Here is a 20,276-nt window from a genome sequence, read left to right on the forward strand (position 1 = left end):
CTCACCTTAGCATAAATTTCTTAACATATAGCTAAAATAACACTATGCAGCTAGATGAGAATTCTGTAACATCGTCTTTAGAATAAACTGTTATTAATTCTGCAGATAAGAGGTACAAGGACCTCTCAATTTATCGCCAGAATATGACATTTGTTGACTTGACAGAAAATGACAGCCTGAAGGTGTTTTATGAAAATTGATAAAATTATTGTTCAAATGTTGTTTATCTTGAATTTTATACAATGCGAGTTATTTTGCTCAAATATTAAATAAATGAATTTGCAATATATGTACTAACTTTTATTACTATCTAATGATTTTTACTTATTATAAATAAAATAATTGTGACAAAATTGAACGCGACGATAATGATCACACAAGCACGTCCTTGAACGTCAGGGCGGCATTTTGCATTTTGAAAACATTTTTGTCGCGCTGAACTCGGAGCCTGTGGGATCGGTTTTTGCTGTGCTGTGCGTTTATTTTTTCCATTGTTTTAATACAGTTTTAAAATTATTATGGAAGATACTTGTCATATCTTAAAGCGTAAGAAACGCAAAACTCGAAGGTGTTTAAATGAAATTAGAAAAAAATCTCGTAGCAACACAAGCAGTACTATTAAGAATACAGATCTCGAGAATAAAATTAACAATGCGCCCAAAAAGACGGAACAAACATCTCATAATAACTTTATTACAGCTAATCGCCTCACTTTAGCGCTTTTCCCTAAGGCCGTTCGATCCGAAACAATAACTCGGCCACTGTTAGCAGAAATCAGACATGAACCAGGAATTATAAACATTAACAACATAGTTAGAGGCAAATATACTTTGAATCCTCAAACTACCGCCAACGACATTGTGAAAACTCATTTGAATAATGTTCATAACAATAGTACTAATATGTTTTCCGACGAGGATAGCGGGAATAGTGCAAAGGAAAATTGTATAAATTCGGTTATATTTGAAATGGACCGCATCAGTGATGCTTCGAACGATAACGTTTCAGTGGAAGGCCCTTCCCCAAATCGCGTGTTATCCAGTAGTCCAGTACCTCAGCTGCAAGAAGATTATGCTTATAGAAAGTACATACAATTCATAAAAGAAATTCCAATGTATGTGCAAATGCACACTCCTTCGCTACTCGCAGAAGACCCGATGCGGAAGCCTAAGGCCATGCTGCAAAATATGTACTTGGAAGAGCGGCGGCGTGTTATTGAGAAGGAGCAGACTAGTCCAAACTTGAATATGCATGAACCCATCCTTGAGAATCCCATTGACTACCTGAAGCGGTGCAGCACTGTCACGTCTTTGGCATCCCTTGCATCACCTGCACTGCCCTCCCAGGGCTCCCAGTCATCTCTAACGGAGACCTCGTCCCCACCGCCACCACCCTCGCCTCGCGAGCCACCTTCCATCATACAGGATACTCCAGAATATACATTTTTTCCTCACAAATTAAATCAATAAAAGCATGTATTAAATCTGTTCTTTATTTATAATATTTTCTAGGTTTAATTTTATATTCATAATCACAAATCTTGGTTTTCCAGCAGGTGAATCTAGACAAGGGAAATATTTTCCAGCTGTGCAATGAGGTCCATGTGTTTGAAATTGTCAGGGCTGGTGGTGAAGCACTGCAGGAGCTCACGGCGTGCTGGTTCTGCACTGGCACCATAGTATAACTGGAACTGGTTAGCCAGACACAGTGCCTCGCGCCCGCTTAGCACATTCTGTAATAAACAAAAGATCAGTTAACTTATTGCCACTTGCCACTGCAAAGTATTTGAAATCTCTACACTGCAGATGTTTAGCTCAACATATGAACCGCGAAACCAATACAACATTTAAATGTTCAAGAAAAGAGTGTACCTCCATCTTAAAGGCCGACAATGGTAGCAACATACTGTTTGCAAATTATTGATATTTCTTTTTAGCGTTCCGTACCTCAAAAGGAAAAAACGGAACCCTTATAGGATCACTCGTGCGTCTGTCTGTCAGTGCGTCTGTCACAGCCTATTTTCTCGGAAACTACTGGACCAATTAAGTTGAAATTTGGTACACATATATAAATTAGTGACCCAAAGATGGACATGTTTTTTTTATAATTTTAAAATACATATGTTCGAAGTTATTTAAGAAAGAATAGAACGTATTCAACGTAAATTCATTAAATTTCTGTGTTTCAAAATTAAATCTCCTTATAGCTCCTCTAACTATCTATCTATTTGTAAAAGACATCACTTTGTACCACTTCAAAAACGGCGGGAAATAGCTGACATAAGTTATTTACTTAGTATCACTACTGGTTTGGTGGATAGTCCTGAACTACTTTCCAATCTCTCTTTTAATACTCCCACTCGTTGTAAAAGGTATTATCCTCCTATTTCCATTAAATTTTCATCGTCCAAATACAGACAGAATAGTTTCTTGTCGCGTGCGAGTAGAGCTTTAAACAACCTGGCAAACCAATTAGATATAGATATATTTAATTGTAAGATACCTTTGGTTAAACATTATTTGACGCTAAAATGTTTTGATTGAGCATGTGTAATCAATCTTTGTTTGCTACTTTTCTATTGTATTTCTGATTGTAGGTGTTTTAAAATATTGTCATTTATGGATTGTACTTAATATGTAGGTACTGTAAAAAACTTTATGTTGTGTGTTGCTGTGTCTGAGCGTTGACACTTTTCATTTAAGTAAACTTAAATGTAATAATCTGTAGCTACATGTGTGATCCTGTAATTGGCTTTCCATCTCTTATTAATTTGGCATACTCTGTATAGATAGCTGTTGGATCTCCATAACATAAATAAATAAATAAATAAAATAGCCAAAAAATGACCCCCCCCCCTTTATCTCCGAAACTACTGGGTATAATATTTTGAACAAAATACACAAAATAGTTCTTTACCTATAGATGACAGGAAAACCTATTAGAAATGTGCAGTCAAGCGTGAGTCAGACTTATGTACGGAACCCTAGAAACGCGAGTCCGACTTGCACTTGGCCGGTTTTTTTATTTATTGTTTATTGTGAAAACCAACAGTGATACAGAGTAAAATATTACACTTGCCTTGTCATATTCGCCACGCATCAACACAATACCCTTGTCCTTCAGTTCAGTGTAGTGGACCATTGTCAGACATTCTGGAGCATTTTCTTTGTGAACCTGCAAAATGCAAACTTGTACAGTTTCATGAAAAAAATATTGTATGCAAATTGTAATTTTTGAAATGGGCCATGGGACACCACCCCACTCCCACACCCAGCCCACATTTTTTTTTGGACTCTACCAACTCAGCAACAAACTAAAAATGTGGGTTTGTGTCTCAGAACCCCAAGTGCAATCTTGCCCAAGGTGGATATTTTAAATTTACCTTTATTAAAAAACTAAACAAAATTAGAAGCGCTGGTGGCCTAGCAAGAGCGTGCAACTTGCAATTGGAGGTCGCGGGTTCAAACCCCGGCTTGTACCAATGAGTTTTTCGGAACTTATGTACAAAATATCATTTGATTTAGTCTGGATAAGGGAGACCAACAACCGCTCAAAATGGAGAGAGATTGGAGAGGCGTATGCCCAACGGTGGGCGAACACACGCTGAAGAAGAAGAAGGAAATCATTTGATATTTACCAATCGCTTTTCAGTGAAGGAAAATGTCGTGATGAAACCGGACTAATCCCAATAAGGCCTAGTTTGCCCTCTGGGTTGGAAGGTCAGATGGCAGTTGCTTTCGTAAAAACTTATGCCTACGTCAATTCTTGGGATTAGTTGTCAAGCAGACCCGGGCTCCCATGAGCCGTGGCAAAATGCCGGGATAGCGCGAGGAAGAAGAAGAAGAAAAAACTAAACAATAACTAACCTGGAATGCCAGTAGTGGAGTAAAATGCACAGAATGCCCAAAGCTTTGACAAACTATGAACTCGTAGCCCTGGTCCCGAGGCAGCGGGAACAGGAATGACGGGAACTGCTTCATATTCTCACGTAAGCCAGTATATGTATCAGCAGGAATTGTTGCTGCGATCACATCTTTGTCCTTGTGGTACTCTTGCCAGATAACTTGAATCTCTGATGCATCTTTGTCTTTCACTAGCTCAGTTTTAAATATAGCATCTAGCTTTTTTTCTTCTGTAGCTACGCCCTCTGGTAAAGCTTCTTTAGGATTTAGCACTGAAGAATATTGACTGAAAATAATAATAGTTTGTAAATGTACTTGAACTTTATAATATCCCAAAGTATATATACCTTTACATACGCGTGTTCAGTACCTAGTATCCACTGGGGCTTTGCCCGCGCCGTTGGGTTTGCGCTCCGGGCTCACTGTGCGCGCAACACGCTCCAGGAATTCCTTGGGATCAGTTTTCTGCAGGCTCGCGATGCGGTCTGCATACTTCTCGTAGTAGGGGTTGGTCTGTAGTTTTTCCATTGCCTTCTCCATTCTGATATTCGATGTGGATATACTTCTGCAGCTATCTAGGCGTACTGCCGACGATCTCAAAGCTAGCACGGATACGCGCTGCACTAAACGACTGATATCCATTCCCAAGTGCGCCTGTCTCTTATACGCGCTTCTCTTACTTCTTGTTGAATCGTGGGCTGATTTTATATTGTATTACTAAAACATTACGATTTTTTTGTAACAATTTGTATTTATAAATAGGTAAATAAGTGGTTAGGTAACATCAAGTAACATATAACCTAAAGACCTGTTCTGATACTTGGTTATCACCAGACGAGATTTATATTTTCACAGTTATTAATTTTTATACGCATAAATTTGAATACTAATTGTAAAAGCAAAAATAAAGTAGAAAGTGTTTTATTATGATTGATTGTGCAGACGATGAAACAATGGTCGTGTTATGTTATACACGATTTCGTTGTTATATAGCAGTAATACATTATTGAGGTTTCTGAACGTAGACCCCTAATATTGACAGTGACAGTTTTAACTTTTAATTTGTTTTTTAATGGCTACTGTGATTTCATTGTGATTTTGATTTTCATTGCAGCTGCTGTTGCTGTTGGCTGGGTTGAATGTTTTAATTTAACAATATACTTACAATTTAATTCAAGCGGTTCGAGAGTAGTAATTACTTACACACTAATAGTAATACTATCTGTAATATGTTGGTTACTAATAAATGTAAAGTAGAACACGAATAATAGCAATATCTAAACGCATTTTACAATTCAACTGTCAAAAAAAGTAAACGTAAACCCGATCCAACATTTCTATAAAAGTAGCTTTTTAGTAGATTTAATGGAAAAGTTTTCAAAAGTAGAGAAAATCGGCGAAGGAACATATGGAGTTGTGTATAAAGCAAAAGACCGAGAAACTGGAAATGAAATCGCATTAAAGAAAATCAAACTAGAAAAGTAAGTTTTGGCGCGAAAAATTAGCTTCATAGATTATTGTGCTTACACTGCATGACAATGTATTTATAGGCTTTTTACGATGAATATACGAAAATGATAAGTCTTTACTGATGGAATGAGTTCGGATTTTTATATACTAACTGTTGATTGTGTCCGCACAATCACAAATTGACTAACCTAAATAATATTGGATCTGTGTAAAAGAAGTCTGCATGTTGTCTGCATGGAATAAATCAGACACTAAAAATGTTTTCAATTTGCTGTTATACATGTTTAACACAACAAATTGAAAACAAATTTTAATGAGTTTATAGCATAAGAATTCAGTAAACAATTGAATGAGTTGTAATTGAGTGTGCTAGCACTCAAGCCCCTTCCCCTAAACCATCTAAGTCCCTTCATAACAAATGTAGAGTTTGGATCTACACCTTGGTAAATCTTTACTTTATGGACCGTCGATTTTTGGGGTGGGGAGGGGGAGGGGGGGTAGAGGGCTACCCCCCAGTCCAACCCCCATGGTGCGGAACCCCATGGTTATGGAGTTATCCATGGTTAAAGTTTGTATGGAATTACTATGAAATAAGGGATTACAGCAAAATTTGAAGGGGGAGGGGGTGCGGGGTGAGGGGGGGCGGTGAAGCTGGTGGATCTGGGTTAGCTACGGCGCTGCGGAGAGCAGCCCTTCCGCCCTCGCGTGACAAAGCACGCTCACTACACTCGGCTCCGCAGCTTCGGCTTACTGGTACAGCCTCAGCCGCTCGCCTCGCTCGTTCCCGCGCTCCGTCACGGCGGGCGAGGGCTGCCCTCCCTCCGTGCCTCCGTTTTTGGAATTGCTCTCTAGGGGTAGGACAGACAAGACCACGTGGATAGTGGGGTGCTCTGATTCGGTTTTAAGTGACCTTGACCTTTTGGGTACCTTGAGATTCTGGTGACCAAAGATTTTGGTGACCTTGAGATTCTGGTGACCAAAGATTTTGGTGACCTTGAGATTCTGGTGACCAAAGATTTTGGTGACCATAAATTACGTGACCTTGAGATTTTGGTGACCTTGAGGATGGTGGTGTGGTATCAAAGGTAATATAAATTAACACAAAACGGCACCTATCGACATCTGCTATGACATTTCTCCTTTATTTCATAGTAATTTCATACAAATTTTAACCATGGGTATCTCCATAACCATGGGGTTGCGCGCCATGGGGGTTGGACTGGGGGGTAGCCCTTTGGACCCTCTACCCCCCCATACCCAACACACCCTCCAAATCGACGGTCCATAAAGTAAAGATTAGCCTACACCTTTTCAAGCCCTTCCCAAACCAAAATTCTAGATCCGCCACTGCTCTGCATGGCAGTTTCCTGTAGTGATGATCACTAATGGTGTAAGTAAATCATCAATATTTTTTGATGATTTCATTGAATGATCCAGCAATTATTTTTTGTGTGTTTAGGCTGCATCTCAGTCAGTATGAACAATCATTAAAGACTAGTTCTGTCTGGTCCAGTTGGCACATCTTTATAAATCAGACTAGCCCAGGGGTTTCCAAATCTTTTTAAGTAGGTGCACTTTCATGTTTAAAATTTAATCTCGGCGCCCTAACATAGCTAGGCGTGCGTTTGAAATAGATAGGTAATATGGTGAGGAGGATTGCCCCTCTTTACTGTGTACAGTGCACAGTTTTGGAACCCCTGGCTAGCTCAAATTATATATATATATTCAAATCTGCCTTGAGGCAGTGTGGAGACTCAGGAGTGTCTTTTGCCTCCATTCGGCACAGCATTGCTCCGATCAATTATTAGGGTTGACATTGGCACCACTGGATGTCCTTTCGCCAGGGGTGCGAAACTCCTGACTTCAGCCAAACTCGGCTCCGCTCGGCTCCGCTCGGCTCAGCATTGCTCCGAGCAATTATTAGGGTTGGCACCACTTGACTTCCTTTTGCGTGCACGACCACAGATAAGATAATCACTTGAATTTTGACAACCCTAAATAGCCGAAAGGGATAGTGCCATATATTAGAAAGGGATAGCATGATTCGACCCTGAATCGCTGTCAAACTTTGGTTTTGTAGGAAGTTTCCTTTCTGTACAATAGTACTATTATTTATTCTGTGCTTTCGCATTCACAACCACAGATAAGACTTCAATTTTGACAACCCTAAATAGCCAAAAGGGATAGTGCCATACATTAGAAAGGGATAGCATGAATCACTAACAAACTTCGGTTTTGTTGTACTATTGTATTGTATTATAGTTCAGGCGATTTTCCGTAACTCGACGACTTGCGCCTATTTTGTAGTACTATTATTTATTCTGTGCTTGAGGCAAGCTTTTTCAATTTAGCATTTCATGTACTGGTTTGACGCAAGCACTATTTCCGTTTTGCACTATATTTTTAACTTTTCCCAGTGAGCCCGAGGGCGTGCCCTCCACAGCCTTGCGCGAGATCTCTGTGCTGCGCACGCTCCGTCATGAAGGCGTGGTCCGGCTGCTCGACGTGCTGCTGGCAGATAGGAAGCTGTTTCTCGTGTTTGAGTACATGCACATGGACCTCAAGCGGCTTATGGACCTTACGAGGGGCCCTCTGCGCCCTGAGCTTGTCAAGGTATTGTGACGCTAAACTAAATGCGCTGAATATTTCGTGCATCGTGTTCATTAAGGTACAGTCACCACTCAGGATGGTTCTTGCTAAATTGGAAATTCTATAGCGTAAGTATTGAACAATCAATTTAGCTAGGACCCTAAATGGCGCAACAATTGCGGAGCGTGGTGGTACTTATAGTTACACAGACAGACTATGTAGGACCCGCCGCCGAGCATTCACACTGCCGCCGTGTGTGTGTATTAAGCTTTATCATGTTTATTCAGGTTTTGAAAAATTACAAACATTGCAAAATTATAAAGAAATTGTACAGACAAGAACATTAAAATTTAAATAACAACCTAGCTGCAGGTGGCTTTATCGCTAAAAATCCCGATCTCTTCCAGTAGGGCTAACATGGTCGGCTCTTTATCATTTTTGTCACCATGCCTCTCACGTTCTAACAAATATGTCAGTGCGAAAGTGACGCATGGCATGACAAGTGATAAAAAAGCGACCATGATATCGCCCCAGGCAACTTTTAGTAACTTTTAGCAACTTTTAGTAGCAGGAAACTAAGATCCATAACATAACTAATTACGCTGAGTGGGGGGTCCTATTTAACGTCTATGTGTCTATATAAAATTTGTAATTTAACTGGTTGGTTGACGTAAATAAATGTATTTTCTTTCTTTCTTTCTTTCTAATTGATAAATATTTATAATTTATATGTTCAGAGCTACGTGCGACAACTAGCCGCAGGCCTCGCGTACTGCCACGCCGCGCGCGTCCTCCACCGAGACCTTAAGCCACAAAACCTTCTCGTGGACACGGCGGGACGCATCAAGCTCGCGGATTTCGGCCTCGCGCGTGCCTTTGCTCTTCCTGTCCGGGCCTATACACACGAGGTACGTTTAGTCTAGCCTACTCCACTGAGGCCTGAAGCCACAAAACCTCGTGGACACAGCCGGCCGCATTATAATAGCGAAAAAAAAATTTACCCTCATAGAAACTGGACTAGCCAAAATGTATGAAACGGCCAAATTTTTTGTTCGCGATTTCGGGGTTGGTCCCATACTAAAAGTTACTCAGTATAATAATCCCAAAACCCCCTTGGCCACGGGAATGCAGTTTTTTTTAGCCACCCTGTATTACTAATAAGACCGCTGCTAATAAGTTATTAGTCTGATGAAATGATGCGTGTGCGTAGGTGGTGACGCTATGGTATCGAGCGCCCGAGATCCTGCTGGGTGCTAAGTTTTACTCCACCGCCGTCGACGTGTGGAGCCTCGGTTGCATCTATGCTGAAATGGTGAGACTAGTTGGTTACGTTTATGAGATGAAAATAAAGAAGTATGTCTTAGAAATGTCCATTTGAAGGTTGTTTTTTTTGTACGACGATACGGACGTACGGTATGGACGTACGGTACGTACGATATGGACGACGACAATAACACCACCAGCGCAGAGGATATGTGGTCTAAATTCGAAATTTTCTGTAAAAAAGAAGCCGGAGTAGCGCTCGGAATATCAAAAGGTAGACTCAATGACAATAAAGACCCCACATGGTGGACTGAAGAGGTTAAAGGCTATCTGAGATCCAAAAAAGAGAGCTTCAAGCAATGGCAAGAAACAGGGCTAATTGAAGACCATGAGAAATACAAAATATCCAAAAAGTCGGCTAAGCGTAAAGTGGCACAAAACAGGGCACAATCACGGGAAGTCTTCTACTCTAAATTAGAACACGCTGTAAATGACAAAGAAATATTTAAGCTGGCAAGAAATCGACACAAAGCAGGCCAGGACATAAAAATTAATAAATATATCAAAGATGATAAAGGAGTTTTATTAACGGACGACTATAAAATCAAAGATCGTTGGACTCAATACTATCAAAAACTACTAAATGAAGAGTTCCCGAGCCAACCGCTTGAGGACATTCCAAAAATAGCTGGGCCCTTACACAAGATCAGTATAGATGAGGTTAGGTCAGCGGTTAGCAGGATGAAGAACCATAAGGCAGTGGGCCCTGACAACATTCCCGCAGATCTCTGGAAAATGCTGGGACCTGTTGCAATAGAATGGCTAACAAAACTCTTTAATGCAATCCTAATCTCCAATAAAATCCCCGAGTCATGGCGATGTAGCTATATAGTACCATACTATAAAAACAAAGGCGACGTTAGTGACTGCGGAAATTACAGGGGTATCAAGCTCACATCCCATACACTCAAAATCTGGGAACGCATCCTCAATAATCGCCTTAGCCGACTGATATCTATATCTGAAAATCAATACGGTTTCACTCCAGGAAGATCCACGACTGATGCGATACAAACTGTAAGAATTCTCATGGAAAAGCAGCGTGCTAGCAAACAGGACCTTCACATCGTGTTCATAGACCTCGAGAAGGCTTTTGACAGAATACCGCGTAGATTAGTATGGCAAGCTATGAGGGCACAAGAAATACCAGAATACTACATCTGTCTGGTAGAAGATATGTACGACCGCATCAGTACACAAGTGAGAAGTGTGGCTGGTGTTAGTAAGCCATTTGAAGTCAGAGTTGGAGTGCATCAGGGCTCGGCTCTAAGTCCACTCCTATTCAACCTGTCAATGGACTACCTCACCAAGCACGTCCAATCAGCCCTCCCATGGTGCTTATTATATGCTGACGATATAGTTATAGCCGATAAATGCGGAAAGAACCTGCAGAACACCTTGCAGGACTGGAAACAAGCGCTAGAGAATAATGGCCTCCGCATTAGCAGAAACAAAACAGAGTACCTGCATTGCAAATTCCAAGATGGACCATCATCTGATATAGCCATTTCAATTGACGGACAGCCATTACCGAAAGTACATCAATTTAAGTATCTGGGATCGATGCTAAGCTCTGATGCCAGCATCGATGCGGACGCTACCCATAGAACAAATGCAGCCTGGCTAAAATGGAGAACCCTTACAGGTGTGTTGTGTGATGCCAAAATGCCGATCCGGCTGAAGGGCAAAGTCTACAAAACGGCAGTAAGACCAGCCATGATGTATGGTAGCGAGTGCTGGGCCGTCAAAAAGCAACATGAACAAAAGATGCACACGACTGAAATGAGAATGCTAAGGTGGGCAGCCGGAGTAACAAGATTGGACAGAGTGCGGAATGAATATATCCGAGGTTCTTTTAAAGTTGCTCCCATAGTGGATAAGATGATGGAAAGTCGTATGCGATGGTACGGTCATGTAATGCGACGAGACGAAAACAACGCTGTAAAGAAGGCCCTGGCTATCCCGGATAAAAAGAGAGGTAGAGGGCGACCGCCCGCCACGTGGTGGACAACCGTTGCTAAGGATATAGAACGAGCTCAACTGGACAAGCAGACAACCCAAGACCGACTGTCTTGGCGCCGTAAAACGAGGAGGGCCGACCCCAAATAAAGGGATAAGGCATGGCAGAAGAAGAAGCAGAAGAAGAAGGTTGTTTTTTTTGTATGTAGATGGTAAATAGTCGCTAAAGGTTTTAAATTTGTGAAAATTTTGCATCGCATGCATCGTTTTTTAATGCAATCGGAACAAAACAGAAAAAAAGTTGAATATTAAAAGCGAAATTCTGGCCCGGACCGCCACGGATGAGGCCACCATTGTCTACAGTTTCTTGTGATATGTTAAATGTCAGATGAGCGGTCGCACGCTGTTCCCCGGTGACAGCGAGATCGACCAGCTGTTCCGCGTGTTCCGCGCGCTGGGCACCCCGGGCGGCGCGCTGTGGGCGCGCGCGCGGCGCCTGCCCGACTACCGCGCCGCCTTCCCGCGCTGGCCGCCCCGCCCGCCCCGCGACCTGCTGCCCCTCGCCGCGCAGCTCGTGCCGCACGCTGCTGACCTGCTGGACGCGCTGCTGAGGTACTGTCCCCCTCCCCCTGCCCGACTACCGCGCCGCCTTCCCGCGCTGGCCGCCCCGCCCGCCCCGCGACCTGCTGCCCCTCGCCGCGCAGCTCGTGCCGCACGCTGCTGACCTGCTGGACGCGCTGCTGAGGTACTGTCCCCCTCCCCCTGCCCGACTACCGCGCCGCCTTCCCGCGCTGGCCGCCCCGCCCGCCCCGCGACCTGCTGCCCCTCGCCGCGCAGCTCGTGCCGCACGCTGCTGACCTGCTGGACGCGCTGCTGAGGTACTGTCCCCCTCCCCCTGCCCGACTACCGCGCCGCCTTCCCGCGCTGGCCGCCCCGCCCGCCCCGCGACCTGCTGCCCCTCGCCGCGCAGCTCGTGCCGCACGCTGCTGACCTGCTGGACGCGCTGCTGAGGTACTGTCCCCCTCCCCCTGCCCGACTACCGCGCCGCCTTCCCGCGCTGGCCGCCCCGCCCGCCCCGCGACCTGCTGCCCCTCGCCGCGCAGCTCGTGCCGCACGCTGCTGACCTGCTGGACGCGCTGCTGAGGTACTGTCCCCCTCCCCCTGCCCGACTACCGCGCCGCCTTCCCGCGCTGGCCGCCCCGCCCGCCCCGCGACCTGCTGCCCCTCGCCGCGCAGCTCGTGCCGCACGCTGCTGACCTGCTGGACGCGCTGCTGAGGTACTGTCCCCCTCCCCCTGCCCGACTACCGCGCCGCCTTCCCGCGCTGGCCGCCCCGCCCGCCCCGCGACCTGCTGCCCCTCGCCGCGCAGCTCGTGCCGCACGCTGCTGACCTGCTGGACGCGCTGCTGAGGTACTGTCCCCCTCCCCCTGCCCGACTACCGCGCCGCCTTCCCGCGCTGGCCGCCCCGCCCGCCCCGCGACCTGCTGCCCCTCGCCGCGCAGCTCGTGCCGCACGCTGCTGACCTGCTGGACGCGCTGCTGAGGTACTGTCCCCCTCCCCCTGCCCGACTACCGCGCCGCCTTCCCGCGCTGGCCGCCCCGCCCGCCCCGCGACCTGCTGCCCCTCGCCGCGCAGCTCGTGCCGCACGCTGCTGACCTGCTGGACGCGCTGCTGAGGTACTGTCCCCCTCCCCCTGCCCGACTACCGCGCCGCCTTCCCGCGCTGGCCGCCCCGCCCGCCCCGCGACCTGCTGCCCCTCGCCGCGCAGCTCGTGCCGCACGCTGCTGACCTGCTGGACGCGCTGCTGAGGTACTGTCCCCCTCCCCCTGCCCGACTACCGCGCCGCCTTCCCGCGCTGGCCGCCCCGCCCGCCCCGCGACCTGCTGCCCCTCGCCGCGCAGCTCGTGCCGCACGCTGCTGACCTGCTGGACGCGCTGCTGAGGTACTGTCCCCCTCCCCCTGCCCGACTACCGCGCCGCCTTCCCGCGCTGGCCGCCCCGCCCGCCCCGCGACCTGCTGCCCCTCGCCGCGCAGCTCGTGCCGCACGCTGCTGACCTGCTGGACGCGCTGCTGAGGTACTGTCCCCCTCCCCCTGCCCGACTACCGCGCCGCCTTCCCGCGCTGGCCGCCCCGCCCGCCCCGCGACCTGCTGCCCCTCGCCGCGCAGCTCGTGCCGCACGCTGCTGACCTGCTGGACGCGCTGCTGAGGTACTGTCCCCCTCCCCCTGCCCGACTACCACGCCGCCTTCCCGCGCTGGCCGCCCCGCCCGCCCCGCGACCTGCTGCCCCTCGCCGCGCAGCTCGTGCCGCACGCTGCTGACCTGCTGGACGCGCTGCTGAGGTACTGTCCCCCTCCCCCTGCCCGACTACCGCGCCGCCTTCCCGCGCTGGCCGCCCCGCCCGCCCCGCGACCTGCTGCCCCTCGCCGCGCAGCTCGTGCCGCACGCTGCTGACCTGCTGGACGCGCTGCTGAGGTACTGTCCCCCTCCCCCTGCCCGACTACCGCGCCGCCTTCCCGCGCTGGCCGCCCCGCCCGCCCCGCGACCTGCTGCCCCTCGCCGCGCAGCTCGTGCCGCACGCTGCTGACCTGCTGGACGCGCTGCTGAGGTACTGTCCCCCTCCCCCTGCCCGACTACCGCGCCGCCTTCCCGCGCTGGCCGCCCCGCCCGCCCCGCGACCTGCTGCCCCTCGCCGCGCAGCTCGTGCCGCACGCTGCTGACCTGCTGGACGCGCTGCTGAGGTACTGTCCCCCTCCCCCTGCCCGACTACCGCGCCGCCTTCCCGCGCTGGCCGCCCCGCCCGCCCCGCGACCTGCTGCCCCTCGCCGCGCAGCTCGTGCCGCACGCTGCTGACCTGCTGGACGCGCTGCTGAGGTACTGTCCCCCTCCCCCTGCCCGACTACCGCGCCGCCTTCCCGCGCTGGCCGCCCCGCCCGCCCCGCGACCTGCTGCCCCTCGCCGCGCAGCTCGTGCCGCACGCTGCTGACCTGCTGGACGCGCTGCTGAGGTACTGTCCCCCTCCCCCTGCCCGACTACCGCGCCGCCTTCCCGCGCTGGCCGCCCCGCGACCTGCTGCCCCTCGCCGCGCAGCTCGTGCCGCACGCTGCTGACCTGCTGGACGCGCTGCTGAGGTACTGTCCCCCTCCCCCTGCCCGACTACCGCGCCGCCTTCCCGCGCTGGCCGCCCCGCCCGCCCCGCGACCTGCTGCCCCTCGCCGCGCAGCTCGTGCCGCACGCTGCTGACCTGCTGGACGCGCTGCTGAGGTACTGTCCCCCTCCCCCTGCCCGACTACCGCGCCGCCTTCCCGCGCTGGCCGCCCCGCCCGCCCCGCGACCTGCTGCCCCTCGCCGCGCAGCTCGTGCCGCACGCTGCTGACCTGCTGGACGCGCTGCTGAGGTACTGTCCCCCTCCCCCTGCCCGACTACCGCGCCGCCTTCCCGCGCTGGCCGCCCCGCCCGCCCCGCGACCTGCTGCCCCTCGCCGCGCAGCTCGTGCCGCACGCTGCTGACCTGCTGGACGCGCTGCTGAGGTACTGTCCCCCTCCCCCTGCCCGACTACCGCGCCGCCTTCCCGCGCTGGCCGCCCCGCCCGCCCCGCGACCTGCTGCCCCTCGCCGCGCAGCTCGTGCCGCACGCTGCTGACCTGCTGGACGCGCTGCTGAGGTACTGTCCCCCTCCCCCTGCCCGACTACCGCGCCGCCTTCTCGCGCTGGCCGCCCCGCCCTCCCCGCGACCTGCTGCCCCTCGCCGCGCAGCTCGTGCCGCACGCTGCTGACCTGCTGGACGCGCTGCTGAGGTACTGTCCCCCTCCCCCTGCCCGACTACCGCGCCGCCTTCCCGCGCTGGCCGCCCCGCCCGCCCCGCGTCCTGCTGCCCCTCGCCGCGCAGCTCGTGCCGCACGCTGCTGACCTGCTGGACGCGCTGCTGAGGTACTGTCCTCCTCCCCCTGCCCGACTACCGCGCCGCCTTCCCGCGCTGGCCGCCCCGCCCGCCCCGCGACCTGCTGCCCCTCGCCGCGCAGCTCGTGCCGCACGCTGCTGACCTGCTGGACGCGCTGCTGAGGTACTGTCCTCCTCCCCCTGCCCGACTACCGCGCCGCCTTCCCGCGCTGGCCGCCCCGCCCGCCCCGCGACCAGCTGCCCCTCGCCGCGCAGCTCGTGCCGCACGCTGCTGACCTGCTGGACGCGCTGCTGAGGTACTGTCCCCCTCCCCCTGCCCGACTACCGCGCCGCCTTCCCGCGCTGGCCGCCCCGCCCGCCCCGCGACCTGCTGCCCCTCGCCGCGCAGCTCGTGCCGCACGCTGCTGACCTGCTGGACGCGCTGCTGAGGTACTGTCCTCCTCCCCCTGCCCGACTACCGCGCCGCCTTCCCGCGCTGGCCGCCCCGCCCGCCCCGCGACCTGCTGCCCCTCGCCGCGCAGCTCGTGCCGCACGCTGCTGACCTGCTGGACGCGCTGCTGAGGTACTGTCCCCCTCCCCCTGCCCGACTACCGCGCCGCCTTCTCGCGCTGGCCGCCCCGCCCTCCCCGCGACCTGCTGCCCCTCGCCGCGCAGCTCGTGCCGCACGCTGCTGACCTGCTGGACGCGCTGCTGAGGTACTGTCCCCCTCCCCCTGCCCGACTACCGCGCCGCCTTCCCGCGCTGGCCGCCCCGCCCGCCCCCCGCCCTGCTGCCCCACGCCGCGCAGCTCGTGCCGCACGCTGCTGACCTGCTGGACGCGCTGCTGAGGTACTGTCCCCCTCCCCCTGCCCGACTACCGCGCCGCCTTCCCGCGCTGGCCGCCCCGCCCTCCCCGCGACCTGCTGCCCCTTGCCGCGCAGCTCGTGCCGCACGCTGCTGACCTGCTGGACGCGCTGCTGAGGTACTGTCCCCCTCCCCCTGCCCGACTAATACCGCGCCGCCTTCACGCGCTGGCCGCCCCGCCCTCCCCGCGACCTGCTGCCCCTCGCCGCGCAGCTCGTGCCGCACGCTGCTGACCTGCTGGATGCGCTGCTGAGGTAAAATAACAAGATATATCAACTGGATTGCAAGTGTTAAACTTCACACTTTGCTAGTTATTTACCACACTATGTTGTCCTTTTGAAATACCACTTAATTATAACCTACTTTCAGATACGAGCCCGCAGAACGTCTGTCCGCGCGTGCCGCCCTCCAGCACCCGTTCCTGCAAGACGCCCGACTCACACCCCCCGACGTCCCGCTGTCGGCCGCCTCCACGTCTCGCCCCGCCGCCGACCTCGATCTGTAACCAACCTCGTCGCCAAACACACAAGAGACGTCCACTCCGCTCGACAGACTGATGTGGAATGAAATTGGAATAGCGACGAATGACCCGCATGATTGTTTAAATGAAAAATGACGCAATATTTTAACCTAAATAGCTCTTAAACTATATTTTTATTTATATTCCAGGTACCAAATAGAATAGGTAAGTAGCAAATGGGCTAACTGAATTGTCATGTTAGTATCTGGAATATAAAAACAGGAATTAATTATATTTTCTGATCGTTATTATATTACTACAAAAATTTACTTATTAACTTTCAGTGAGACAATATGGGTGTCCATTTTTGACTCCCAACTCTTAAATTTAGATTTAGGATGATCTCGCTATTGAATTGTTCAGTGTCGGCGATGACGCAAATTTGACTGATAACGTATAATAATATAATAGCGACTAGGGGAGGTAGGGGAGCAATGGGCACTTTTTTACTTAAGTCCCAATAAAAACGTAACTTCTTAATAAAATTAACTTTTTATTTCTTATATTTGTGGCACATATATTTGGCTTCAATAATTCCGAAGAATACGTAAAATTATTAGTCCAAAAGTTATATGAGGTTTAAAAAATTAAAGGAAATTAAAAAATTGTAGGAAGTGGATGCGAAACTAAAACTCACTTTTTACTGAACTTTATATATTTAAAAGAAGTATTTAAAGAAATATCAAAATGTAACATAGCGGCACGTCTTGTGTGTTAGCTTTTCCAAACATATCCCAATGGCGGACGGCCTGCACCTTATAACTAAAACGACTTAACTCACTCATGCTATCCCTTTCATACTTGTTGACATGATCTTCATTCTGTCTCACTCATACACAAAACGTTCCATTTCACTCAATCCTACAGTCGGCCGTTCCTGAAATATAGACTGGTCTCTCAGTCTCACATTACAGTATTACAGTTAGTACACAAACATAACATGTAGGTTCTGAAGTAAGCATAGCTGAATTAATGAATTTAACATCATAGAATAGGGTTGATTTACTAAACATAACTAAACATCTTTTAGAACAGTTGGTAACAACTTACATAATCTAGTCACAGCTATTTTCAGACCATATGTTTAATGACAACAAAATCTTAATTAGGTAAATAAGTCTTATTATTAGCATATCTAAAATAACATCTTTAGGAGTATAACATTGTATGGTTACACAACATGACTTAGGGAAAGGACAAATGTGATTCTCACCTAACAAACAACAAAAAAAAATAAAATAAAATAGAAAAGCAGTTTCATTACCTGCCTCATCAATCCGTGTTCACAGGCCATTGTTTCATATGATCACAGGAGGTGGTGGTGTTCCTGGACCCTTCGGTGGAATCATCGACCTTCTGTACTTGATACCGATCCCGTCCTGTAACTTTCGTGACTCGGTACGGACCTAGGTATTTAGGCTTCAACTTCATTCCAACTCCAAATTGGGTTCTTTTTATTGCAACCAGATCACCTTCCTTATACTTGGTACTTTCCTTCCTTTTCCTGTTAAACGTACGCCTGTTCTCTTCTTGTACCTTTAGTATTTGTTCTTTCGCCTTCCTTCTGTTCTCTTCTCTAGCTATAACATAGCAGTCTCTGTTTTCTTGTTCTAGTAACTCATAAATCTCCATGTCTTCTTTAAGCTTCATTTTAGCGCCTATAAGTAGCTCGAATGGTGACGTATTTATACTGCGCTGGTAGGTACTATTTATACATCTTTGTACTTGACTGACATGTCGATACCACTGTGTCGGATTTTCTATGCATAGTTTGGTCAGTATTGAGGTCAGCGTCTTATGAATAATCTCGCATTGACCGTTTGACCTGGGAACCCCTGTGGTTATCTTTATATGCTCTATGCCTTCTTCCGTGCAGTACTCTTCAAACTCTTTGCTTGTGAAAGCAGTACCTCGGTCAGTTATTATTCCTGCTGGATTTCCAAAACATTGCTGGTGAATCCTCAACTTGTCAATAGTCTCTCGGCTTGTAGTGCTTTTTACTGGAAACAACCATACAAATTTGGTGAAAGCGTCCACAATAGTCAGTATGTGGTTGTATAGCTTTTTAGTCTCCGTCATGGGTCCTATGTGGTCAGCGTGCAGTGTAAAAAGGGGTATCTCATCTTTCTCAATGCTGTGTAGGAAACTTTCTTGTTTACCACTTTTCTTGTCGGCGAGTAGACAAGGGACACATGACACAATGTGTTTTTCAATCTTGTTTTCTAAGTTTTCAATATAGTAATCCTTACTTATTAATTCCATCATCTTCTTTTTAGAGAAATGACCTTGATCATGAGCCCTCTTGATTATCTCTCTTTCCATCTCAGCCGGGACAATGAGACGTCTGTCCTCTCCTTTATAGAGCAACCCTTGGTCCAAATAGTAGTCTTTGAAAGGCACACTCTTCTGTAGCAATTCCATAATAGCTTTCAAGCCTTCATCGTTCCCTTGAGCCACCCTCAACTGCTCATGAATGGGGCCACTCTTCAAAAATGCCACATATGGATTTCTGCTCAGGGCATCAACGTGTTGCATTCTACTGCCTTCTCTATGTTCTATTTCAAAGTCATATTCTTGGAGGATTAAAATCCATCTTGCCACTTGAGTTGACATAACTAAATCTTTTTTGTTCAGGGTCATCTGAAACGCCTTACAATCAGTTACAATCTTGAAATGAGTACCATAGAGGTAACACCTGAACTTCTTCACTCCTTCTATTATAGCTAGCGCCTCCAGCTGATAGCTACTATAATTACTTTCTGCCGGCGTTGTTTTTCTACTCATGTAGTATACTGGGTGTAACTGTGCGTCTACACCTTTCTGTAATAAAATGGCTGATATGGCCACTTTGGAGGCATCTGTGTGCATCTCTGAACTCAGCTTGGGGTTGAACAGCCGTAGCACTGGTTGGCTGGTTAACCTCTTCTTTAATTCTTCAAATGCAGTTCTACACTCTACATTAAACTCAAATGTACTGTCTTTTCTTAACAGATCTGTCAGCGGCTTGGCAATCATTGCAAAATCTTGTATGTACTTCCTAAAATAGGATGTGAGGCCTATGAAGCTTTGTAGTTGTTTGGTATTGGTAGGCTCCGGGAATCTAGCGACCGCATCTGTCTTTTCAGGTGAAGGCCGCACCTGCCCATCTTGGATCACATGTCCAAGGTACTCCACTTGTCGTTGGACAAGCTGCGACTTTTTCCAATTAATCTCGAGGCCATATTGCGAAGCCACCTCCAATACTTCACCCAGTCGAACCACAGCATCATCCTCAGTCTCTGCAGGAATAATTAAGTCGTCAATAAAGATCAATACTACACCTCTAGCAATGAGGTCTCTAAAGATTGCAGTGATGAATCTAGTAAACACTTTAGGACACAGGGAGAGGCCAAAAGGTGCCCTAAGAAACTCGTACTGTCCTGTCATTGTGACAAATGAAGTGAACTTAACCGATTCCTCGTCTACAGGTAAATGAAAATATCCATTTTTCAGATCCAGTGTGCTGAAAACTCTTGCATCCACCAATTTGTCTATATGATCTTCAATTACAGGCATAGGATATTCATCCTTCACAATCTTCTGATTAAGTCGTCTGTAATCAATGCATACCCTAATGCTACCGTCTTTTTTCTTTACAAGAACCAAAGGACTAGCATACTCTGAGTAGCTTACCCTTACCACGCCGTCTTCAAGCCACTTAGTCACTTGTCGGTCAACCTCCTCTTGTTCTGCTGGAGCCAGTCTTCGGGGTCGTTGTGCAACAGGGATGTCA

The 20,276-nt window shown here is 49.1% G+C and overlaps 2 protein-coding genes across 2 annotated transcripts; one reads left to right on the forward strand and one right to left on the reverse strand.

The window, feature by feature from the left end:
• Window positions 1-1,471: 1,471 nt before the first annotated feature.
• LOC134806144 (ATP synthase mitochondrial F1 complex assembly factor 1) lies at window positions 1,472-4,696 on the reverse strand. Its single transcript, XM_063779427.1, has 4 exons — window positions 4,273-4,696; window positions 3,867-4,188; window positions 3,079-3,174; window positions 1,472-1,732 (listed from the first exon to the last, which is right to left on the reverse strand). The coding sequence occupies exons 1-4, from the start codon at window positions 4,542-4,544 to the stop codon at window positions 1,562-1,564; spliced, it is 861 nt and encodes a 286-aa protein (XP_063635497.1). The 5' UTR covers window positions 4,545-4,696; the 3' UTR covers window positions 1,472-1,561.
• Window positions 4,697-5,196: 500 nt separating this feature from the next.
• Window positions 5,197-16,571, forward strand: LOC134806168 (cyclin-dependent kinase 2-like). Its single transcript, XM_063779458.1, has 6 exons — window positions 5,197-5,383; window positions 7,790-7,985; window positions 8,699-8,869; window positions 9,172-9,273; window positions 11,632-11,855; window positions 16,354-16,571. The coding sequence occupies exons 1-6, from the start codon at window positions 5,268-5,270 to the stop codon at window positions 16,487-16,489; spliced, it is 945 nt and encodes a 314-aa protein (XP_063635528.1). The 5' UTR covers window positions 5,197-5,267; the 3' UTR covers window positions 16,490-16,571.
• The last annotated feature ends 3,705 nt before the right edge of the window (window positions 16,572-20,276 follow it).

Source organism: Cydia splendana, chromosome 2 (assembly GCF_910591565.1).
Source record: "Cydia splendana chromosome 2, ilCydSple1.2, whole genome shotgun sequence".
Taxonomy (NCBI): domain Eukaryota; kingdom Metazoa; phylum Arthropoda; class Insecta; order Lepidoptera; family Tortricidae; genus Cydia; species Cydia splendana.